This window comes from Sordaria macrospora, chromosome 3 (assembly GCF_033870435.1).
Source record: "Sordaria macrospora chromosome 3, complete sequence".
Taxonomy (NCBI): domain Eukaryota; kingdom Fungi; phylum Ascomycota; class Sordariomycetes; order Sordariales; family Sordariaceae; genus Sordaria; species Sordaria macrospora.
Window position 1 is genome coordinate 3763270 of NC_089373.1, and position 23264 is coordinate 3786533.

A 23264-nucleotide genomic window follows, 5' to 3' on the forward strand; every position below is an offset into this window, starting at 1 on the left:
CATGTCTATCATGATGATACCCATGATTTTACGGAACGGAACGAAACAGAACTGTCTTTTCTTTCTCTCTCTTGCGTTGCTCTTGGCTTGGCTTCGCTTCGTTTTGCATGGATGGTTTTTACGGCTTGGTTGGAACCTGGATCACATGGGTTATGGGTTTGGTTTGCTTGGCTTGGGAGAGCATTGCGATAAACGGAAGGGAAAGAGAAAGGGAAAGGGGCTTTTTTTACCTTGAGTTTTCCGTCTGTTTTCCCTCTCTGCTCGTTTTCCACTGGGCTTGTTTGGACCATGGATAGTTTGGCGGCTTTTTTTTGTCTGCGTCCTGCCTGCATTGTGTTTTGTTTTCCTCACAAGGTATCCTTCATCTGCTCAAGGTTGCTTGCTGTGTGTTTGTGTTTACTTTGCTTTCCTTGTTTTGCTATTATCATTATTCATCTTATCGCTCCTGCTGGAACAGGCATGTATGTCTCTTCATTGAACTTTCCTAATTTTCTTACTTCGTTGTCTACTCTTCTGTTCCAGTTTTCTTCTTGGTTTTTATTTACTAGTACTAAGCATCGGTGGCATTGGGTTCCTCATTGGTAACGGCATGGACACAAGCATGGAAATACGCATGAATAGGTACAAAGTTTACGCATGGGCTTGGTAAAAGGGAGGTTTACAGTCTGTTAATTCTATCATTATGGACCGATAAAGGGGTTCTCGAGTCTAATAGTCGTAACCTTACTGGCTTCATTATTGCTGGGGACGCTGTTCAGTCGCTCACCTCATCCAATTGCACTTGTCTCTGTTAAGGTGTGAAGAGCTGTTATGGGGGAACTTTATGACGTTCGTAAGTAGCTTCCCCAAGAGATAAGTCCCGTGACCGAGGCCCTCAAAGTTATCGAACTAATCCTTGATTTGTCTATCGTTGCTCTCTAAAACCATCGTCTATGAGCTTGGGTATCCGTCAACGAAGATATCATGTTCCAATCTGGAAGAGAAATCTCTAAAAGAGCCATGAAATGTGAGGCCAAGCAAGCACCTCACTAGATCCCTCAGCCAGCTTCCTATCAATGCCCGCTGTATCTGGACTGCCCGTAAGAGGGTGTCCCATCGCTGAGCACCTTTTCTGTGCCGAAATATGTAATGAACTGGCGTGTTAAACAGCCGTCCCATGCACCTCCCCATCCTCATCCACCACATCCGCTTCCGCTGCCACTCCACCATCAACCTCCATCGGCACCCCCTTACAATCACACCCCAACTTCTCCCTGAACTCCTCCACAGTCATACCCTCCAGCATCTTAATAGCCTTCTTCGCCATAGCACTCTTCGCATACCTTCCACTGGCCGCCACCGCATGCGCCACCGTCTTGCCGTGGACCAGTAGCGCCGACACCACCTTGGGCGGGTTGATCTCAGTAATTTCACCCGCCACCGCACCACCCCTTCCTCCTCTTCCTTCGGATACGTCTGTGTCCAGCTCCTTGGCCAGACTCCTCCATTCTTGACAGCAGAACTTGTGCGCCATCATGTTCGCCACAAAAGTAACCGGGTGTTTGTTGGCGAAGGAGTCGTAGAGATGCATATCCTCGAAGAAGGGTAGGACGTGGGTGGTGAAGAATTGCTGGACTACCGAGTAATCGTACTCGCTATCCACAAAAATGGCGCCAATGTAGGCTTCGACCACGTCCGACAGACATTTTGGCAGGCGGGAAACGTGCGTGATGTGCACCCAGTAATCGCGGCTGTATTCTTCGGGTGCCTTGCCCTGGTTGACGGCCTCCTGCTTGGCCGCCTCGAGTGCTTCTTCTATCTCGGTGACGTACTCGGCGATGTCCTTGAGGATGGATGGGCTCATGGTGGCGACGCACTTGTAGAATCCCAGGTGGTAGGACAAACAGCATAGGAACTGGTTGGATACCATGGCCATCTTGTGCTCCGTCAACCATTGCGGGTCGGCAGCGGGGAACTTGCGGAAGAGGTAGTCGACGGCGACCATGTCGAAGAGCGCGTCGCCGAGGAACTCGAGACGCTGGTACGACGGGAGGCGTTCGTAGAGGGACGGGTAGGTTGGGTGCTGGAAAGCGGCGCGCAAGAGACGTGGATGCTTGAATTTGTAGCCCATGCGCTCCGAGAACTTATCGGCCATGTCGCGCTGGGCGCTGTTGGCCGGTGCCGTCTGCCAACTAGGCTTTTGATATACAGCGTAGTAGTCACCATAGTTCATCATGCGGTGTTTCTTGTCTCTGACCATGGCGGTTACGGCCTTGATGGCCATGTCGAAGCTGCCCTTCTCTTGTCCCGTGAGGTAGGCGGCGCCGATGAGGGCCTCGCACACGTCGGCAATGGACTTGTCGGCCAGGACATGCCGCGTACGCGCGTCCTTGTTCTTGCCTTTTTTCAGAACTAGGCCCTCCGGATACCACTGTCTCCGGTTAAATGACATGGACCGGATGTATTCTTCGAGGCCTACCTCTAGGGCGTTGTTGAGCAGGTTCTTGTTGCAAATAAGAAGCATACGCTCGACGTGATACTCGAACTCACCCTTGTCGGGGATTAGAGTGTAGATGGACATAGTGGTTGCCATCTTCAAGAAAGAGTCACCGAGGAACTCGAGCCTCTCGTAATTGTCACCCATTCCAGTCTGGAAGTTTACCTGCTCGACATCATGCTCATTCGAGTTATCACTGTCCTTGGTGAAGGCTTCAAGGGCGAGGTCTGGGCGCAAGTCTAGACCCAGAAGCTTGCATGCGTCCAACGCAACTAGGTTGGACTCTACCCGGTGTATGATTGATGGGAAGCAGAGAAGCATCGCCGCCACATCTGCTGGTATCTGTATAGTACATGTCAGGATCGCTGTCCTGGTTTGAAGGTGGGTACACTTACAGGTGAAATCCTCAACGGTTCAAGAGCTAGGAAGCACGGTTGTGGTTCCAAATCCTCATCTAGGATGGCATCGTCAAGAAAGTCTCGACGAGTGGAAATAAGCCTAGCCTCCACGACAGGCTGATCCGCCTGGAATACCATAAAACCACGCGACTTTGCCCACAAGCTATTGCTGTAGTTCAGAATGTCATGTGTGGTGCCTAAGCCTTTCCAAGCCCTGTGATTCGGCTGGACGATGCCATCTGGCACGGGATCCGTGGGTTTCATGTCATGGCGGCGGTGACGAGTAAAGAACTTCCGTGCTCCGTCGTATGGGTCCACGATAAACTTGTCTTGGAAAAATTCATCTGGCTCAAGAAAGGTGTACGGCACCTTCTCGTTTCCACTGACGTATGCTAGCGTCTTTCGGTCAATGAGATCGGCTGGGCTCTTGGCCAAGCGGAAGTCGAACCCGTGACCTCCATCCATCGGCGAGAGGAAGTACGGAAGGTCGGCTGCTGTAGCCTCGTATTCCTTGCTGAAAACATCCATAAAAGCCTTCATAGTGAAACGAGTAAGTTGCTCCACCAACGTATCTTCAGCCTCGACTGAACCTTGAATTGGCACGCAACGGACTTTGGAAAAGCGCTTGGTTCCGAAAAAGAGCGGAAAGGACGCTACCTCTGGGAGACCGCTTCTACTCAGCAGGAGAAGTGGACGAGAGCTACGCCCACGGGCGTCCGGGTTTTCCAGAAAAAACGCAGTGGCATAAAGCTGGGTGACCTCGCCTCGGACCGACCATAACTCAGGCTTCAGCCGCATAGCGTACTCCGTCTTTTTCTTTGAGCTGACAGCAAGGCGTGCATTTCGCATTTCCGGCAGCTGCTTAGTGAACACGGACTGGAGGTGGTTATCCAAGTGCCCAGCCTTGAGTAAAGCAAGACAGAGCTCAAAGGCAGCTGCACATTTGGCAGCCCCCTTGCTCACATGTATCTTGCCAACCGCACTCTTGATAGGCGATGCGTCAGGCATGACAACCTCGCACTGGAAGCCACCGGGAACAGTGGTGATGTAGTATTCGGGACTCAAGCTCGTCTCCGGTGGGTGTGGTAGGGTGGCTGTAAAATTGGCGAGACAAATGAGGCTTTGCATATAGCTGAGTTTCGCACCAGTTTCTGGGACGGTGTACTGCCTCTTGCCCTTTTCCTTCCGGAGGAGATAGTCCAGGTTCATGTGATTGTCAGTTAGCTTCCTGTCTTCTGGTAGAGCCTTGCAGAAGTTGCGCAATGTATCTTCAGCCTTTTTAGCTTGCACTATCTTGGTGTAGTGCTCGGGATTTCCTTTCTCTATCATTTGGATGTAGCGAGAATCTGGACGACGAGCTCGACCACGCGACTGGATATACTGGATCAGAGTATCATAGAGGTCAAATCTGATGACGATATTGCAATCAGGAATATCGAGGCCTTCCTCGGCAACGGAAGTTGCAAATAGGCAGTTGATCTCACCGAGCTTGAACTTTCGAATAATTCTGTTTTGTTGCTGGAAGTTGACCTTGGCGTTGACATAGCCTGAGCCAGTTGTCCCACCCCCAACCAGGACTTCTGCCACAATGCTGGGTATGTGAGACTTTATCCCGGGCTGCTGAAGCAAGTCCGCCAACAGCATGGCCGTGTTACGTTGTCGAACAAAAACAATGCACCTTTGCGTACCCACGCCCGTCTCGAACTGGTCACGCAAGATTCTAACAAGCATGATAACCTTGTCCGAGAACATCGCCGGGTCGAGAGCAGCGGGTAAAAATGTGTGCGCGTTGACCAACTCATGCGCATCACGGACTTGCTTGACGTTCTTCTCAGTGATCTCACCAAGGGCCGAGGCTTTCATGAGATCTCTCTCAGTGCGTGCTTCCAGCTTGACGATATCCTCTTGTTTGAAGTAGAGCTGCCAATACCGGTCAACACACCATGGGCCCAACGTGGATGCTGCCGATGTAGTAAAGTTGACCGGCTTCTTGAACAGCTCTTGCCCCCCAACAAGTTTGCGTAGTTGCTTATTGAGAGCTGTCTCCGAGTCAGGTCGACCACGGGCGTATTCAACGAGCAACTCGGCCTTGGGTCTGCAAATTTTAGGCTGAAGGGAGGCCGGATCGGCCGCTGTGGCTATTTGGCTGTGAAGCAATGCCTCTAGTTCTGCCGCAGCCCGTCCTGGATCGACATTGGCATCGACCGGAGAGGCCGTCAAGCCAAGGATTCTCGGCCTCCTCTCGAGCTTCTCATCGACATAAAAGTTCTTGATGATGCGAGCATAAGGATGATCCTTTTTGGTGTGATGGGCTTCGTCAAAGATCAAGAGGTTTATCTGGTCCATTCTAATCCATGAATGATGGAGCGCTGTGTTGAGAATCTCAGCTGTACAGACGACCACTTCGTTGTGCTCTAATGCTTCCTTCCAGAAGGCTTTTGACTCGACACCCTCCATCATTTCACCGCATAATTTCTCCATTGGGAAGTCGAGGTTCTTGGTAAGGAAGCTGTGTTGTTGGAACACCAAGGCAACCTTGTCGACCAGGAAGAAGGCAATCCGTCTAGGGAATCCCTTTTCTCGGTCCTCCAGCTCACCATTAATGACCCAGCGTAACAACATGGCGGCAATCAGAGTCTTTCCAGATCCTGTCCCAAGGTTTGACAAGTCAGGATAAAGGTTCCAACTGGGCGGGGGATGAGCAACTTACCTGTATCCAGAACGGCAATCGTGTTTTGTTGCTTTGCGCGTTCAAAGAGCTCCACCTGGTATTCTCGTGGTGAAGTGATGATCCTTTGGCTATCAAAGCCAATAGCGGGCACCACATCCGCGCCGGCTAATCTTGCGGCTTCTATCGCCGCCTTCCTCTGATCCCTGGCCAGAGTTTCATGGTGCTCCTCGATCCACGAGTTGAAAGCCGCACTGTCGGCCTGCTTCTTGGCTGAAATCTTCTTGGGCTTGGGTTCCGGATTTACTGTCCATCTCTTAACGCCGCCGTCGCTCTCGACATCAGAGGCATCTCCTCTGTCATCGTGTTCAGAAGCCACGTCTTCTTGGGAAAGATCTATCAAGTCTTGATTGTCAACGATGATCTGGCTAGCCGTCTCCGGTAGGTTGAAGGGTAACATGGTATCCATCTCCATAGTGACGGCCTGTTGTTCTTTTCCTTCTTGTTGCCTGATGAAAACCTGGTGACAGCTTCGTAAACGAGAGCGTGGCGCAAGCCAAAGCCGGAAGTAATAATGTGTGTGGTCTGGGTTGAGATGTCGAAGTTATTGACTGAAAACGAAAAATAAATAAATAGCTGGACGCGGTCCAAGACGTGGGGGAGATGCAGCGAGTATTGAAGTCGGGGCCTACCACTAGTACTTGTAGACACTCAACTTAGTTGGGTTCGACAAGCCTCGATCCAAGGGAGGAATGATTGAGTGGGAGAAGAAATATGATTTTGGAAGCAAAATCCGCGAGAAAACAGGAAGTTATAGGAAACGGAAGGGAATCATGCGATGACAGTTTGGAGTGTTTGTGAATGTCGTGGGGAAGAACGAAGCCCAGCTGTGAGGTTCAGGCAGGCGCAAAAGCTCGGGCCCCGCTTTTGTACAAACACTCGAAAAACCAGATGAAGAGAGGAAGGTTACACCACTGCCATGAATTCGAATGAAAAATGACTCCATTCGCACCAATTGGGCTTATTATAGCTGGCCGAGCATAACGCTGGCTGGCATCTTGCTGTTGGTGGTGGGTTTGTTCGGCCATCATTTTGTGTCAAAGTTGCCAAGCAAACATACCAAGACCAAAATGTGCCGGGTGGGCAGAGAAACAAAGGCTCCGATCCATGATCATTAATAGAAGTATGTCAACCTGGCGAAATGGAAAACTTATGGACTCAGCCTCTCCAAAGTCCACTTGTCTTCACTTCCATCTTGATGAACACGGTCGTACACAAACCGATCGTGTAGCCGGTTTTGCCTTCCTTGCCAGAACTCGACCCGTTCAGGAACAATCCTTAAGCCTCCCCAGAATCCCGGGACGGGGATCTTGTCCTCGCCTTCAAAGCGCTGCTCCGACTCCTTGACCCACTTGTCCAGCTGTGTTCGTCCGTCATCGTCGGGGTTCGCAGGGTCGGAATGAAGAACAGCACTTTGTTTGCTTGACCAGGCGCCAAGACGACTGCCGCGAACTCTCGTGTCAAAGTAGGCCTGGCTCTCCTCTGTCGTCAAGCGTTCCGCTCTTCCCTCCACCCGGACCTGCCTCTCCAGCGGCTCCCACCAGAAAACGAGAGAAGCCCATGGGTTGCCAGTGCTGGATCCATCCTCGCTTCCAAACAAATCCCGAGCCTTCCCACTGGTACCAAAGTTGCTGTAGATAACGAAGCCCTTTGGGTCCAGCTCCTTCATGTACACCATGCGCGCCGAGACGCGACCAGAGGGCAACTGAGCAGTCGAGAGCGTGCAGGTTTCAGGATGAGAAACTCCGGTTTCGGGCTGGGAAGCGTCGGTGAACCATGTGTGGAATTGGGCGATGGGACTATCGGGGTCAAGATCGGAGCGTCGCAAACCTCCACGGGTCTCGGCCTTGAGGAACTGAGCAGCTTGACCGGGGACGGACGGGTCGGCTAGCGTACCGGCGGGGGCAACTGGAGGCCACCGAGTTAGCTCTTGTGCCATTGGTGTCTTTGTGTGAATAATCCCATTGCGACTTACAGATGAGCTTTGCGCCATCTTGAGCTGGATGGAGCGCCATTGCCTTGGTTGTAAAGGTAGCGACACGAAGGTCCAAACGCTTGGGACGAAGTGTGATTGCAGAGACGGAAAAGAGGCGACGACAACTTGCTCGCATCGGCAAGACAAAAGTAAACGGATATGAGTTATAGTGGTACCGCTTCACAGTCTGGTCTGTTAGACGGGAGAGAAAGGATGGAATCGGGAACGGAATCAAGCGGCAGAAGAGATGGAGACGGGAACATGCCATCAGTCACTGGAAGTGGAAGCCGAGACTCATTGTGCCGTCCAGGTGCCGTCATTCGACTCCACATTAATGCTAGCCGTTTTGGGCAACCATGGAAGGCTCGAGACGAGGGCGAGTCCATTGGCGTCAACATAACTACAATTCGATTATTATAGGTGAGGTACAAGGTTGCACGATTGGACTTACTTCTGAGGAGCATTATACCATGCAACATGAAATGAAGGAAGCCGGAATGAAAGAATAAACATTGCTTGGCCAAGAAGATCGGAGCGAGGATCAGAGCGGGGCAATTCGACATGGTCACCTTGCAATTGACATGCCCCGCATTTCTGTCAATTTGTTCCCCAACTCCAACCAAACCTCCACTGAAGCTCAGTTGTCATCTCTATCCACTTTACAGAAGCCCCAGTTCCCGCCTCTTTCGACAAACGAAACAGCAACCAGATATCACCATCTTGAATCACTTATCTTCGCCGAAATCATCAATTATATCCGACCAAAGTGACCAAGAACCTCGCACAATGAGCGACCAAGAACCTCGGTCCCTCAAGGCCACCTTCGCCGCCGCCGAGGAGAAGCGCCTCTCGCTCGAGAACTCACCACCTAATCCCTCCGACTACGCCGACACACTCTCCGCTGCCATCAAGCTCTACCAGTCCTGTCTCAGTCAAATCAGCATTCTCTCCCTCTTTAGCTCCAATGAAGGCCTCGAAGACCTTAACACCAACGACCTCCCCTATCTCCTCGTCAACTACCACCTCGCCGAGCTCATCCAAAAGATCCCCTCGCCCACTCCCTCACCCGCCGAACGAAAACGCCTTCTCGACCAGGCCCGCGAAGCCTACGAGCGCTACCTCCACCTCCTCGACAGCTACGAAGGTCTTTTGAACCCTACCTACAAGAAGCGTCTCGAGCGGTACACCGACAGCCCAACCGAGTTCACCGTCGCCGGCGCGTCCGCCTCGGATCCGAACGCCCGTCGCAATGCCAAAATCGCCAACTTCAAAGCCGAGAAGGAACTGCGCCAGAAACTTGCCTACCTCCGACAACGACCCGAGTACGCCGCCGCCGACCTTGAGCTAGACGATGACGAGTCAACAACAGACCAGACAGGAGGAGGAGGCAACACAGGCGACGAGGAAGTCGTCCGCTCCGTCCACCTCGCCCACCTCGACCTGTGCACACACCTGACCTTCCAAGCGCTCGAGAGCCTCAACCGCGAGATGGAGGTGCTCAACATGGCTCCGCGCGAGCCTGCCTCGCTACCGTCCGCGCAACTACGAGGGAACAACCAAGCAGGAGCAGGCAACGACATGGGCGCGCAGGACGATCTACGGCGGCGACAAGGAGGCGCGGATCCGCGTGACTACAGCGACAGGCTCGATATGCCGCTCAGTCGGCTGCAGGGGATACTAGGTGGTAGTGGACCGATTCTGTCCAAGGAAGGCAGGCCATTGCGGCCATTCACGCTGACGGGGACGAGGCAGGAGATTGCCAAGGGGGTGTTCAGGCCAAGCCATAATCTGCCGACCATGTCGATTGATGAGTACTTGGAGGAGGAGAGGAGGCGGGGCGGGATCATTGAGGGGGGCGGAGAGGCCAGTTGGAAGGCGGGAGAGAAGAATCCTGATGATGAGGATGATCATGAGAAGCTGGATGCGGAGACGATGAAGGCCAGAGCGTGGGATGAGTTTGTGGAGGCGAATCCCAAGGGTGCTGGGAACACGTTGAATAGGGGGTGATCATGAACATATTGTAAACGAGGTATATGGATTATATATGATACCAACATTATGAACGAAGAATACAAACTCTAAACATCATAAATGATTATACCCCACTATGTGTATCAACCAGTGATATCCGACTATGGCCCATCAACACCCGGTCCTGTCATCTACTTAGAACTCTCCCCCCACTTCCCACCACCCTCCTGCTCTCTCTTAGCACCGCCCTTCCCGGGCTTCTTCTCCAAATCCTCATCAACCCCCTCCGGCGCCGGCGGTCCCGGCACCTCCACCCCCTCAACCCTATACTCCATCCCAATATACCCATCACTAACCACCAACACATCCAGCTTCCTGCTGCCCTTCATTTGCCCACCCCCTTCCATAGGCGGCAGTCTCATAACAGCCCTAGCACTAGGTCTCATGCCCACTTCTATCCCATTCGTCTTCTTCTTATTCCCCTCATTTTGGGCTTGATCCTGTCGATTTCTTCGTTGTTGCCCAGAAGACCATCCGACCCTCTTCACAGCCACCACCTCGTCTTTAGCCAAATCGGCAACGACGACGAACCACCCTTCTGTTTGCGGCTTGGGGAACTTGGGCGCGTAAATCCTCCCTTCGCGCTCGGTGATGGGGTTAAGTCTCTTCAAGATGACGGTTAGTTCGCCGTGCTTGACGTTTTCGACTGAGACGTGAATATCCGGCACTGCCTGCGCGGCTTTGGCGAAGCGGCTAGCCTGCGCGGGAGGCAAGTGAAGTTCGGAGCGCGCGAGGGTTTGGAGAGCTTGGTACTGGTTGTTGTTGGCGCCGCGGGAGTTGGTGGATTTGCTCAGTTGGGCGAGTGTCATCTTGCTCTTGCACTTGTCTGCTTCGGCGTTATCGAATCCAGGGAATATGGACAAGGCCGGGCCTTCGGGCCAACGGGCTTGTTTGACGCATTGCAGGAGCTTGACGAACTGGAGCATGCTTGAAAGGTGGCCTAGCTCCGTCATCACGTCCACGGAGGCTTGGATGATACGCACTGCTTGGTCGAGCACACTGGTCTGGTCGCCGACGTAATCGGTGATAGGCAGCGGTTCGACGCGGGCCATATGCGCTTGCAGCAAGAGGAATGCCTTCACGTGGGGATCCCACATCGGCAAGCCGTCGAAGGCAGAGGTGGGGAAGGGTAAGGCCTTGGCTAGTTCCGCGTTTATCAGGTCTTCGTTGTGACGGACGGGGAGCTCGTCGTACTCGGAGGCGCGAGACATCCATGATAGAGCTTCCAGGAAAGTGGCGGAGGCGCGGGCTTTGCGGACCAAGTGTCGGATGGTCTTATGGGAAAGGTAGTAGTAGGACATGATTTTGCCTAGCGGGGTCGGGTCGACGTCGCCGTTGGGGAAGACTTCGACGCAAGAAGAATCGGCGAGCTCGGAGAGCGAGTGGTCGACCATCTGGATCATGTAGTCGTTGGCGAGCTGCTGGGCCATGGTGGACGAGTGTTCTTCCGCACTAATCTCGAGACCGTAGTAGGACGGGTTCTTGTGCAGACGCCGGAAGAAGAAGGTCCAGGTCAGGTAGTCGAGCGCGTCTTGCTTGGTGACGATAGTCTCGGCCGAGACTTCGGCGCACAGATGGTTGTCGAGGACCGTGTGCAGAGAGGACTCGACGGGGAAGCCGGTGTGCAAAAAGTGCTTGTAGAAATCCTTCTTGGAATCTTGGGTGAAGATGCGGGCTACGCCAGAGTTGTCGAATTGAGGGCGTCCTGCTCTACCGAGCATTTGGAGCACGTCTGTCAAGTCCATGTCCTTGTAGGCTTCGATCTTCGCGTCGTAGAATTGCGTGCCCTTGACGACGACAAGATGGGCGGGGAGGTTGACACCCCAAGCTAGGGTACTCGTTGCAACGAGAATCTGGATCTTGTTGTTCAAAAAGAGCTCTTCGGCGATCTGCCTGTCAGACTCTACCAAACCAGCATGATGGAGACCGATGCCGAAGCTGATGGCTTCCTTCAGTGCATCGTCCTTGACGCGCGAGAGGTTAAGTTGGAGATCGTCCTCATCCATGTGGAGGAACCGTCGAGGGTTATCCTCCAGACCACAGAAGTTGATGAGATCCTTGGCTGTCAAGCGGGTCTGCCGACGAGACGGCACGAACACAATGACTGGTTTCTCAGGGCTGTGGTTCAAAATCGCCAAGAACGTAGGACGATTCATCGACTGCATCAGGGGACAGAACCCTCTGACCTCGGGGAACCCATCGATATACAACTCCAGTGGCACAGGACGCACCGAGTGGCGGAAGTTGAACAGACCCTCCTTCACACCAAGCCAGTTCGCCAGATCCGTCGCATTAGCACAAGCCGTCGACATACCAAGTAAGCGAACCGAGTTTTTGGTCGACGACGCAATGTAATTCATACGAGACACAATGATCTCGAGAATAGGACCACGGTCGCCAGCAAGCAAGTGGATCTCATCAATGATGACCAAGCTGACCTTGCGAACGTATCCTCTCGTCTGCCAACTACGTGAGATACCGTCCCACTTCTCAGGCGTGGTGATAATGATATCTGCATCCTGGATTGTGCGCGTGTCAGGCGTGTTGTCGCCCGTCAATTCGACCAGCTTCAGACCGAGTGGCTTGGCGAGACGGGCGCCCCAATCCTTGACACGCTCGCGGACGAGCGCCTTCATGGGCGCAATGTAGACCACCTTGGAACCCGGTCGCTCACGGAATGCCCACCACATGGCCAGCTCGCAAGCAACCGTCTTGCCACTGCCCGTCGGCGAGCCCAAAAGAACATTGGCGGGAGTATGGTACAGAGTGTGGAAGACCTGGGTCTGCATCGGGTTGAAGTACTGGAAGCGCTGGGCGTAGATCTCTTCCAGGGCGGGGTTCTTCAACGCCGAGACGGGCAGAGGTTGCAGGTTCAGCAGATCGGTGTAGACACTTTCCGTGTCAGGGCGGATGAGGTGCTGGAAGGACACAGCCGTTACAGTCTCAGCGCCCAGCCACCGGTCCGAGACCGCCCTCACGTAGATCTGGTTCGGCATCGGATCGGACAGGGGAATGGTGAAGTTGAGTTCATGGTCATCGTGAAGCTTCCTCCTGTTCAGAATGAAGTATTCGTGGTGGTAGATCTCTGACGTCTCCGAGTTCTCGACCCAGATGTAGTACGACTCGGAAGTTCCATGCAGATGGTCGTTCCAGCGGAAGTCGGGAGTAACGTAGAGCTTGATCCTTAACACATCTCTATTCAATGGCGCAATCTCCGCCTCGACGCTGAGAGTAGGGAAGTTGTCAAGCAGCTTAGTGATCTTCCCGCCCATACGATGGTTGTTAACCAAGCTACCAATCTCAGCCGGTTCCATTTCCCTCATTGACTCTATGTTGAGGGCCTCCAGCTCGTCGAGCTTGTTGAGCACCGGCTTGGGGAGATCGCGGTCAAACTGGTGGAAAGGATGTTGAAAAGCCCAGATGCGCTTCTCGATGGACTTTGCCATGGTCAACAGCACCAGACACTGGTGACCCCAGCGGCGGTTCAGAGCAATCATGAACAGGGCTCTGCAGATACGACCAGCTTGCTGAGCAACATAGTTGAGGTCGTTTGTCAGGGCAAAATCTTGCGGTTGCGCCCTGGAGATATAGGCCTGAAGCAAGATATTGGTCTTTGTATGCGGCTGATCAATACCCGTGCTGACTTTGTAGGGCACGAATCTCTCGTCGTGCTTCATCGCCATAAGCTCATTCGCTTCCTCGTTCCTGGACTGGATGTTGTCGAATTCGCCGCTCATGGCAATCATCTTCAGGATATCTTCCTCAGTGGAGAAAGGCCGCATCATGGAGTTGAAGATCTGGACACTGGAGTGCTGGATGTAAAACTGACTGGCGATGCGACCGATATCCTTGCTACGGAGTTCTTCGGTCGCCTCGTTGAAGATGATCATTTGGCTCTGCTGTAGTGTCCTGGCAGCCTGGATCGCCAGTTGGCGTCTTCTCTGGACCAGCGAGCGGTCATTGTCATATTCGGACCAATCGATACCGTAGGCCATTGGGTTCCGCTTCATGCGTACGAAGAGGTACGAATAACTGATCCACTTGACTGCCTCCGGAATCGAAGTGACAGTGCCCAGAGCAATCTCAGCATTCAAGTTATCGACCAGCTTGGCCGAGAACCTGGACTCAATAGGGAGCTGATCCGTGATCGCAGTGAGGTAGTGTGCAAGCTTGTCATGCGTCGTGCAAATCATGCCAATACCAGTGTCCTCAAACTGAGGACGACCGGCACGACCGAAGATCTGCAGAACGTCGAGAATACCCAAGTCCACAAACTTACCATCCTGGGCACTGTACACCTGAGTACCCTTGATAACGACGGCGGCAGCGGGCAAGTTGACACCCCAAGCCAGGGTGGCCGTACAGCAGAGGACCTTGATGACACCCTCGGCAAACAGTCGCTCCATGAGGTTCCTGTCTGAGCGAGCCATGCCAGCATGGTGAATGCCCAGGCCCTTAGGGATGAGTTCGCGAATCTCCCGAGCCTTGGTCCCTCTAGCATCCCTCATGGCAGCCTCGTACTTCTCATGGTAGCTAGGATCGAAAAGGTCGGTGCAAGCCTCGTCCGTAGCCTTTTCGAAGAGCATCTTGGCCGTGGCTTGCGTGTCCTTTCTCGAGTGAACGAAGACCATGACTTGGTGGTCGCACTCGAGCATCTCCCTGACCTTCTCGAAGGCCACCTGGTCCAGGTTCTCCCTGGATTGCTTGGAATTCGGCTTGCCCTTGACTCCAATGAAGTGCTGCTCAAGCGGAACTGGTCTGAAGGAGGCGTCAAAGTAGAAGAGGCCGGCGTACTTGTTGACGTTCAAGAAGTCCGCAACATCGACGTAGTTGGGGAGCGTGGCACTCAACCCAACGATGCGAATGAGAGACTGTGTACTTTCGACCTGACGCGCCGTTCTCGCCACCAAGGACTCCAGAACGGCACCTCTCTCGTCGTGAAGCATGTGCACCTCATCGATGATGAGCAAGCGAACCTTTTGCACGAGCTCCGTGTCTCCGGTGCCCTTTCTCGTCACGACATCCCATTTTTCAGGGGTGGTGACGATTATTTGGGTTTGAACAATTTCCGACTTTGTGAGATGCATGTCACCCGTAAACTCACGGCAGCGAATGCCCAACCAAGCCAACCGTTTACCGAGCTTCTCCGTGATTTCGGCCGCCAGGGCCTTCATGGGAGCGACGTAGACGATCTTGAAATCCTCTGCGGCAACAGCGAAGTCGGTAGTGACATGGTCCTCGAAGGGACTTGGTGTCAAGTACTGGCCAACCGTGTGGAGGATGGTCAACATGGCAGCATCAGTTTTACCCTAAACCCCAGAGGTTAGTTAGTATGCGAGCCAGCCAAAATGCTCATGAAATAACAGAAACGGAGAACGTACAGCACCAGTAGGAGCGCAGATAAGCATATTCTCACTCGTCTTATACGCCACCGGATACACCAGACTCTGCATCCTGTTGAGCGTCTTGTACCCCCTAAACGTGTTTCTGCACAAGCCATCCATATCCGCAATGTTGACCAGCTTTCTTCCAGCACCCAGGGTCCCTGTCTTTCCGGCGGGAATCGTGTACTCCTCATACTTCTCATGCTCCTTCCTCTCGCTTCCAGGGGGCAAAGCATACCGCTTGCCCGAATGGCTCAGCGTGTTGCCCGCGCTGTACGCCCGGTACACATGCGGATATTCCTCCTCCTTTGATCTCGCGGCGGCCAAGGGGGTGGATTTGTGCTCGTAGTCTCGCTGCTGTAGAGCCGCCTGTCGTTGCGCCTTGCTGAGTAGGCGCAGCCCGTCGGGCCCGTTACCTTGTTCCTGTTGTTGATGTTGCTGTTGTTGCTGTTGTTGCTGCTGTTGCTGCTGCTTCAACGCCCGTCCAACCGACGACACCAGTTCCTCCCGGTGCGAAATGAGGTCAATGACGAAGTCAAGATCATCAAACCCAATGAGATCCGTCAGCGAAGACTGCAGCTCATCCTCCGATTTCCCCGACCCCAGAATCTCCATGATCTGGTCCTGCAGCGCCCCGGCACCCAGACCAGACGCAGATCTGACGTCTGCGCATCGTGAGGCGAGCCAGCCGAAGCCGTAGCCGGAACCACTACCACTACCACCGGCAAACCCATCTTCAGCTCCGTCAGTCTCATGATCATGGTAATAATCGCCACCATCAGCGAACTCGATAGAGTCCAGCTCGTCATCCGAGATGAAATCCCAAATGTCTCTGGGACCGTCTCCGTTTCTGGTTGGGGAGTAGGTTGATGAGTCGATCTCGTCGTCGTCCCAGTCGCTGTTGGTAGAGCTGCCGCCGGCTTCACTGGCGGATGGAGGTAAGCCCGCTACGGCTGCCTTCATGGTTTCGATTTGGGCACGCCATGCTGCAATGTCTAAACCGCCGTTGATGGAGGGACCGGCGGCCATCGTGTGATTTGGTATTGCGATTCAAATTCTCTCCTTGTATCGATGAATGTTGTCGGAGGGCAGATATGTTAGTTCCCAGTGGACACCCCGTAGCCAGGTTTGCTGTTGATGTTGGTGAAAGGTTTCTTGTCTCGGGTATGGCAAAGCACCGGGAATGCTTTTTTTGAGCTTTCTCCGTAAAGCAACTCCTCTCCTATAAGTTACGCCGGATGAGCCTGTCGCCTTGAGGAAACAGAGGCAATAATGGTGAACCAAGATGATGAATAAGCACTATTGTGCTGGTCTGGTTCGTTGCAGTACAGTGGTGGTGGCTTCCTCGGCACTGTGTGAACAGTCAGACCGAAAGACCCAAGTTGAGCAGCGCACGGATCACATCTAACCGTTTGTGCTCGTTTCCTGAAAGAGTAAAAGAGCACCTCTGTGGATTCGTGGCGCTTGTCAAACAACCTTATCGCTCACGTCATACTTGTATGTCGTCTTGATACTTCTGATGCTCTAGCCATCGGTTGACAGGCCGGGTTGTCAGCTCTGTCAGTCCGTGTCTACATAGATATTATTCTGTATCTTCGTGCTTTAGAAATACAGCTGAAGCAGGCGCGCGCGAAGCTCACAAGACGAAATCTACAACGAACCGGGAAAAACGGACAATGAAGGGAAACAGTCAAGAGAGAAGAAAATGAAATATATTAGGAAGAGCCAAAGATCGCACCCAAACTCCGTGACCAGAATGTTTCGTTTCGCTCTCTGCCCCTTCTTCATGCTGCCAACCCAGCTTAACCCACCCATCTTTATCGATTAAGCCGGTCATAATACCCACATGTCTCCGTATCGTCGTTCACACGTCCTCAACTCCCTCGCCTATCCATCCTACCATCCACCGGTTCTACAGTGCAGTAATAATAGTCCCAACAGCGATAAGCGAAAAATGAGCAAGCGTCGCATCTTCCGCGCCGCTCTTCCCCTCCTGCTACCGAGAGACAAAGAGAAGGGTCGCAATGAGCCCTCCAGAATAACTAAAGCCGTCATTTCGTCTTGGACTTTAGCTTCATTACAACCATAGTAAAGTCTTATGACCGAAGAAATCCTCTTTCTCCCCTACACCGCCTCTGTGTTTCCATGCGGTAGACCCGGCCGTGCATGGTGGTGGCCCGCCTGGGAAGACAGGTGCACAAGTTCGATGGATGCAGGCTGTAAACAAGGTAGAGTTGAATGAGGCCAGACTGCTGTCAATCGTACTTCGGGGAAGGTGACCCGTAATCTCGTATCGTCATCGGAACTGTCAGAGGGATTCCCCGCGAGCTCCGGATCTTGGTTCCGCCGCCACGCAACTGCTACCCCTAAGCATAGGGTTTAGCAGCACTTGCCGCCGGATCCTGACCCGCTGTTATCGGCAACGTTGACGCCCGACGAGCCGCCGGACGCCTCTTTGCTGGATGTGTCGATGATGCGCTTCTTGATGTCGTTGGCAAGGCTGAAAAAGGCCTCTTCGATGTTGATGTTCGCCTTGGCTGAAACCTCGAGGAAAGGAATGCCGAGCTCGTCGGCCAGCGCTTGGCCCTGCTCCTTGGAAACCGCCCTCTTTTCCTCCCAGTCGCACTTGTTTCCGATGAGAATCTTGTTGACTCCTTCCGTCGCGTGTTGCTCCACGTTGGCGAACCAGGTGCGGATGTCTGCGAAAAGCATGTCATGTCAGCAAAGGAACGAGAGAGTGCATAGCATGATGCCCCGTGCGATGCTGCGGATGTCGTAAATTGGAGCAATGGAGAGGCACAGCGCCTAGCGGGCACCGATCCATCGCATTCCGAGTGTAGCATCAGGGACCATCAGGGACCATCAGGGACCACCTCTTGACCGCAACTGCCATGCTGTTTCCGTCAGGACGCAAGTATGTATGTATTGACGTACTGTTGAATGACCTTTCATCCGTCACGTCGTAAACGAGAAGGATACCCATGGCGCCTCTGTAGTATGCCGTTGTGATGGTACGGAAACGCTCCTGACCGGCGGTATCCCATATCTGTAGCTTCACCCGCTTGCCGTCGAGTTCGATTGTGCGGATCTTGAAGTCGATGCCGATAGTGGTGATAAATGACGGTGTGAATGAGTCTTCGCTAAAGCGCAACAGACAGCAGGACTTGCCAACGCCCGAGTCTCCGATCAAGAGCAGCTTGATCTATATCCAGCAGCGGTATCTTCGGTCAGCGTCTAGAACAGTGAAGCCTCGCCAAATCCACGATACGAAGATAAAAGGAATGTCGAGAATGCGAGCGGTGAGGTGGAGGAAGTACTCACCAGAAAGTCGTAATTCCTGTTACTCGACATGATGTGCTGGTTATGGGGGTTACGCCGCCGCCCGTCTTTCGATCTCGTGGAATATTTCTCTGGTACTTCGAAATCCGAAATTCGGCAAAGGGGATATCAATCGAAATCGGCGTGTTGAACACTAGTTGCGGGAGTGGGAATGAAGACTGGAGACCGGAGACTGGAGAGGGTGTTGATGATGCGCAGTTCAGGAAACCGGCGAAGGAGCAGCAGGAATGATGTTCAGTTGTAGTGTAGGTGAGTGGTGGTAGTTGAAAGCGTGTCCGCAGTGCGACGTCGACGGGCCTGTCAAAACTGCAGGGCGGTTGCACGGGTTAGTCCAGCGGAGGAGTCGCAGAACGAACGGGCGAGAGCGTGATGGGGTCGGTCTCTCCTTGGCCGGCCTACTGCTGTGCCGTACCTCTACGGGGCGATGGATGCGGAGATTTCTGGGCAACAAAAAGGCAAGCAATGACGAGGACGTGGAAGGCAGAAAGGGGTGTTGTAGCTTGTTCGTTATTTAGAATGGAAAGGATCGAGAAAGATGAGTTTTGAATGATAAGTAAACGTCAAGAGGGCAAGAGCGCCGTCATCATATCATGTGAGAGCTGACGCACTTGCCTGCTGCAGAGTCGCGGACCATGGTGGATGGATGTCGGGTGGCTGTTAAGGTATTCGTACCTTGCTGTTAGTGACTTGCACACCTGTACATACTTTCACTAACAGTGGGAGGGCTCCTATAGTAGTGCGTGGTGGTAGTGGTGTAGGGGGCGCGACGGTTCAAGTTTGTAGAACCTACAAGCGCCCGCAACATCCCCACCAGACGTTTCTTTGTGAGAAACGATGAGACTTGGATGAAATAAATCAACTTTGGCCTCGGGTAGATTCATCAATTTTCTCAGTGATTGTTCTTGGGCTTTGCGGTAGATTAAGGAAACGCCGTCGTGCATGGCGGAAACTTTTCAGGAAACCGGAGTGAGATGGAAGGGACAACTGCATCCTCAATGCAAGATTCAGGAACCAGGGGCTAATGGAACTCTGCTAGTCAATAGTATCTGGGGTCACAGAACCTGAAGGAGGTGAGCCTCAACGAAGACCGAGACAAACCATCCAGGAACCTGAACATGTGCGTTTGCTCGGTACACTCAGGCAATTTCCAAATCAAAAGAAGGGTCCATCTTGAAGTCTGAATTATCAGCTTTTCTCAACGAAATGGATGGTTTGAAAGCCAGTCAGTCGAAACCAGAACGGGCGATTGGGCGGTTTCATAATGTTTTGGTGATGATAAAGGCGGGCAGGGCGGTGAACGTCTATAGGTACGCATGAGACGCAGTGTCCGTGGATGGATCTATAACCCAATATTGGCCCAATGACCTCTTCCACCAAAGAGGACTTTCCCGCCACACGAGAGGCCCCTGATGAACCCTTGTTTTCCCCTGCGTGAAGCGTGAAAAAAGTCAACAATATGTTCCCCTGGTGTTTCTGCGTGTACGTGGACAAATGGACCAAGTTCGCCAGATGACAGAAAAACCGAGACCCGCTGGTTCACCCACATGCCCTAAAATGATCTCGGCCTTTTTTTCATAACGGTTGGTGGCCAATGCCGCGGTCCTACCGCCATCCGCCGTTGCGACAGGATCGGGTAGAGCCCGGGAGAAAGTTGAGATCTTGTGAATGGGCTTTGAAAACAAATGCCCTCCCGTCTCCACCGCGTTTAAGGGGTAAGTGGGCAACTGTTTACCTCCACCAACCCCTTGCCCACCCACACCATGGTCTCCTCCTTAAGAACCCCAAGCCCCTACCGCTATGCCTCACTCAGGAATCCCAAGCGTGATGAATACATGCAATACAATCATGAAGTCTAGTCATCGCCATTCACTAAAGTACACTGATCATATCACATAACAGCCCAACTAACAGTACAACGCTTGCCGCCATCTACTTCTTACCCAACCACTCAGCATACGCCCACCGAATTCTCTGCAGCGCCTTCTCCTGAAGAACGACATTCTTCACACTCGTCAAATCCTCCAGATCCTCCAGGAACTCGCGCTTGACGTCCCCAGGGAGCACTTCGGTAGCGAGCTCGCGAAGCACATGCGCCTCGCAAAGCAACAGACCGCGATCCTTGTAGTTGAGCTCACCCTTGGGATTGGTAGCGCCCGCAGCCAGGATCCTGTCCATCTTCCTCAGCACCCTGACGACGCGGCGGACCTTTTCTCCTCGGCGGAGACCCTTGCGGCTGCCGAAGACGGTGCGGAGGTATTGAACGATGCCGATGGAGACTGTGGTTGGGTAAGGCGAGTTAGCAGCTGCTTCAACATTTTGCAGGATAGGTATTGACTAAAGGACTTACCAACAACGCCGGGCGCGAGACCGACAAAACCAAAGAGCAATTCCTGGCTCTTAAGAAGGGAGTCGATACCACTGATAGCCACCTCCAGATCGACCTTGGTCTTTTGCACCTGGATCAGCAGCGACCGGACCAAGTCGCCACTGACAGCGCCGACAAAGGGACGGCGGAGTCCCTTTTCGTAGGCCTTCAAGATGGGGGTAACATCTCCCTCTCTGACCTTTGCGCGGATGTCCGCAATCTGGAGGTCAGTGACGTTGGGCGAACCAACGGCCACGGAAGGGTTGTCCAGCGTAAACTCGACCACCATCCGTTCCAAACTCTCCCGGTCGGCCTTGAGACTGTCGCGGCTCATGATGGCAATCTCGCTGTTGGCGTCGTGACGGATGGTGCCGATAACCTTGCGGATGGGGTCGATGACCCAGTTGAACCAGAAGTCGCGGACGGTAACGCCTAGGTTCTGGATCCAGTCGATGATGCTGTCACGCCTCTTGACGAGCACGTACAGGATGGTGGGAGAGGACACGAGCAAAGCCAGAGCGGGAAGCCAATACCGGACCACGCGGGACGGCCTTCCGTTTTCGGAAGCGTGTTTGGCAACGGCTGTGTTATGCTGTAACAAGCTATGGTCCAGAATTTGGATCAGGCGCTCGGCGACAGACGAGGCGTTTGGCTTAGAGCTATCGGTGGTGGTGAAAGCGCCCCGAACGTCTCTGGCATCCGTAAAGACACAGTCCTCGAACACGGAGAGCGGTTCGTTGGTTTCCGCCGAGTTGGTGAGAATGGCGTGCATCAGAGCAATACTATCAGCCAGCGTGCTGTCTGCCACCATGAGTCTCGAATCGAGGCCCTTGTCCTCCTCGGCGCTTTGATCAAAGGCAAGCCCTTCATCCACTAGGATTCCTAGCCCGGCCGCGATCGTTTCCCTGAGTTTTTGGAGCTCCGCTCGCTTCCGGCGAGCTTCAGCGCGGCAAAGATCGACCGGAGAGAGAATCTTGCGTCGAAGGTTGGAGACTGAAGTTTCAGCCATGCTCTGCCGCACGATACAGTAAAACTGTGACCACTTCTGTGACACTCCCTTACTGAGCGATTCGCTTGATTCCGCCGCTTCAACCCCCTCTGCCTGCTGCTGCAAGTGAATGCTCTTGATCCGTTCACCAGCCACATCGTAGACCTCTTTGGCGCGAGACCACGCCCTAGCCGGCGCGATTTGCGTCGCGTACAAACAGCTCTTGGGGTATGAGCTGAGCACATCATCCCAGTACCATATGTCATCGCTGAGAGGCATGATTTGGTCAAAGAAGGTGTTCATCAGGATGCCGTAAGTCTGAACCGTAGCCTTGGCCACCAGCAGCCACTCGATATCATTCTCATATTGGCTCTCAACGCCAACTTCTCCTTGCTGCTCGGCAAGTCCCGTCTCCGTAGTCAGGCCAGAGTCCTCCAGCATTTGCTTGATACGAGAAGGGGCCAGAAAGGTGCCGGACCGAGAGGCAGTAGACAAGGTCCTAGCTATGCGCAAGAGCTCATCGGCACGGGGTGAAGGCGGCTCGCTCACGGCCGTGAGCAATCCCGTCTCTTGTTGATCATGCTCGGCATCTGCGATCGAGCCGGGTTCCAATCCCACGATCCTGTCAATGTGTACGTCTAAGCGACGCACCTTGCTGTCAAGAGAGAAGTCATGTTAACACTACAGCCCATTCATCAAGGACAAACTGACAAGGAAGTCCTTATATTAAGACTCCGGAAGAGTACTAACTCGGCCACGATCGCCATGGTTCGACTTGTTTATTCACCCAACCCTGCAAACGAACGGGTCTGGGCTCTCGGGACAATAACAGCAGCAGTATGAAGGGTGAGTGATGGCAAGTTCCGGCTGTCTGTTCGGGATTTCGTCTCGCCGATGCTGGCTAGGTACCAAGACCCTTGGCCGGAAATACGAAGAGAAGGTACTGCGTAAGCTTCGCCCCGAATGGCCTTTCAGTCTCTCTCTCAAGGGACGCGTAAACGTGGCGATATGGAATATCGGTAACAACACCGGAATAACTGTGTTGATGATCAGTGCGATCAGGCCATATGACCGGGGTCGGATGTAGAGATTGCCGAGATGGTCGGTTCCTGTTCAAGGCTTGGGGCTGTCACTGTCGAACCCGGAAATGTGGGATGTGGTGGGGATGTTTCTTTGGGCTTGACTTGACAAGCGGGGCGGCCTCTGAAACCCACTGATGATTGATGACAGGTTGAATTGGCAAGGCAGGGGAGCTGACTTTCAATGTTGGCTCGGCTGCGATCCGGTCAAAGGAAAATTCCGTTAGTTGGTAAGATGATGATAGCTTGAGTCTCATTAAAAATGACATGATGAGTTACCAGTTGGCGGCAAGCTGTAGTTACCGAGAGCCTCGAGAGGTGGTAGATATCAGGCAGACAGGCACAGCCAAATGAGTGTCGAACCGAAGCTCACGACGTCGGGCAGCCTATGATGTTCGAGGATGGTTTGTAAATGCCAAGACCAACATTCAAAGGCGGTGACAAATTGACAAATGTCGAAATTCCCATAACGTCGCCTCATACACTAGGATCCGTCGCCTC

General features: G+C 53.3%; 6 protein-coding genes across 6 annotated transcripts; 1 reads left to right on the forward strand and 5 right to left on the reverse strand.

Annotated features, from left to right (window-relative positions):
* Positions 1-892: 892 nt before the first annotated feature.
* SMAC4_00946 (uncharacterized protein) lies at positions 893-6519 on the reverse strand. Its single transcript, XM_003350009.2, has 3 exons — positions 5585-6519; positions 2872-5522; positions 893-2818 (listed from the first exon to the last, which is right to left on the reverse strand). Exons 1-3 carry the CDS (start codon positions 6015-6017, stop codon positions 1142-1144), a joined length of 4761 nt encoding a protein of 1586 aa, XP_003350057.1. The 5' UTR covers positions 6018-6519; the 3' UTR covers positions 893-1141.
* Positions 6520-6679: 160 nt separating this feature from the next.
* SMAC4_00947 (uncharacterized protein) lies at positions 6680-7779 on the reverse strand. Its single transcript, XM_003350010.3, has 2 exons — positions 7578-7779; positions 6680-7510 (listed from the first exon to the last, which is right to left on the reverse strand). The coding sequence occupies exons 1-2, from the start codon at positions 7711-7713 to the stop codon at positions 6753-6755; spliced, it is 894 nt and encodes a 297-aa protein (XP_003350058.2). The 5' UTR covers positions 7714-7779; the 3' UTR covers positions 6680-6752.
* A 359-nt stretch (positions 7780-8138) lies between these two features.
* Positions 8139-9659, forward strand: SMAC4_00948 (uncharacterized protein; the record flags this gene model as incomplete). Its single annotated transcript, XM_003350011.2, has 1 exon — positions 8139-9659. The coding sequence occupies one exon, from the start codon at positions 8139-8141 to the stop codon at positions 9582-9584; it is 1446 nt and encodes a 481-aa protein (XP_003350059.2). The 3' UTR covers positions 9585-9659.
* Positions 9660-9739: 80 nt separating this feature from the next.
* On the reverse strand, positions 9740-16021 carry SMAC4_00949 (uncharacterized protein; the record flags this gene model as incomplete). Its single annotated transcript, XM_066089518.1, has 2 exons — positions 9740-14917; positions 14990-16021. The coding sequence occupies 2 exons, from the start codon at positions 16019-16021 to the stop codon at positions 9740-9742; spliced, it is 6210 nt and encodes a 2069-aa protein (XP_065946559.1).
* A 452-nt stretch (positions 16022-16473) lies between these two features.
* On the reverse strand, positions 16474-18901 carry SMAC4_00950 (uncharacterized protein). Its single transcript, XM_003350013.2, has 3 exons — positions 18314-18901; positions 17927-18194; positions 16474-17691 (listed from the first exon to the last, which is right to left on the reverse strand). The coding sequence occupies exons 1-3, from the start codon at positions 18341-18343 to the stop codon at positions 17372-17374; spliced, it is 618 nt and encodes a 205-aa protein (XP_003350061.1). The 5' UTR covers positions 18344-18901; the 3' UTR covers positions 16474-17371.
* Positions 18902-19773: 872 nt separating this feature from the next.
* Positions 19774-23096, reverse strand: SMAC4_00951 (uncharacterized protein). Its single transcript, XM_003350014.2, has 3 exons — positions 22435-23096; positions 20679-22339; positions 19774-20607 (listed from the first exon to the last, which is right to left on the reverse strand). Exons 1-3 carry the CDS (start codon positions 22449-22451, stop codon positions 20261-20263), a joined length of 2025 nt encoding a protein of 674 aa, XP_003350062.1. The 5' UTR covers positions 22452-23096; the 3' UTR covers positions 19774-20260.
* Between the last annotated feature and the right edge of the window lie 168 nt (positions 23097-23264).

What these genes read in the sequence shown, in the direction of transcription:
- SMAC4_00947 (XM_003350010.3), bottom strand. Translation starts at nt 7,713, where the DNA reads ATGCGAGCAAGTTGTCGTCGCCTCTTTTCCGTCTCTGCAATCACACTT. An exon ending in AGATGGCGCAAAGCTCATCT is followed by an intron (nt 7,511 to 7,577) that starts GTAAGTCGCAAT and finishes GGTGGCCTCCAG; the next exon opens with TTGCCCCCGCCGGTACGCTA.
- SMAC4_00951 (XM_003350014.2), bottom strand. An exon ending in TCTCGCGCCCGGCGTTGTTG is followed by an intron (nt 20,608 to 20,678) that starts GTAAGTCCTTTA and finishes ACCCAACCACAG; the next exon opens with TCTCCATCGGCATCGTTCAA.
- SMAC4_00950 (XM_003350013.2), bottom strand. Translation starts at nt 18,343, where the DNA reads ATGTCGAGTAACAGGAATTACGACTTTCTG. An exon ending in ACAGGAATTACGACTTTCTG is followed by an intron (nt 18,195 to 18,313) that starts GTGAGTACTTCC and finishes TGCTGGATATAG; the next exon opens with ATCAAGCTGCTCTTGATCGG. An exon ending in GGATGAAAGGTCATTCAACA is followed by an intron (nt 17,692 to 17,926) that starts GTACGTCAATAC and finishes TGCTTTTCGCAG; the next exon opens with ACATCCGCACCTGGTTCGCC.
- SMAC4_00946 (XM_003350009.2), bottom strand. Translation starts at nt 6,017, where the DNA reads ATGGAGATGGATACCATGTTACCCTTCAACCTACCGGAGACGGCTAGC. An exon ending in GATTGCCGTTCTGGATACAG is followed by an intron (nt 5,523 to 5,584) that starts GTAAGTTGCTCA and finishes ACCTTGGGACAG; the next exon opens with GATCTGGAAAGACTCTGATT. An exon ending in AACCGTTGAGGATTTCACCT is followed by an intron (nt 2,819 to 2,871) that starts GTAAGTGTACCC and finishes TGTACTATACAG; the next exon opens with ATACCAGCAGATGTGGCGGC.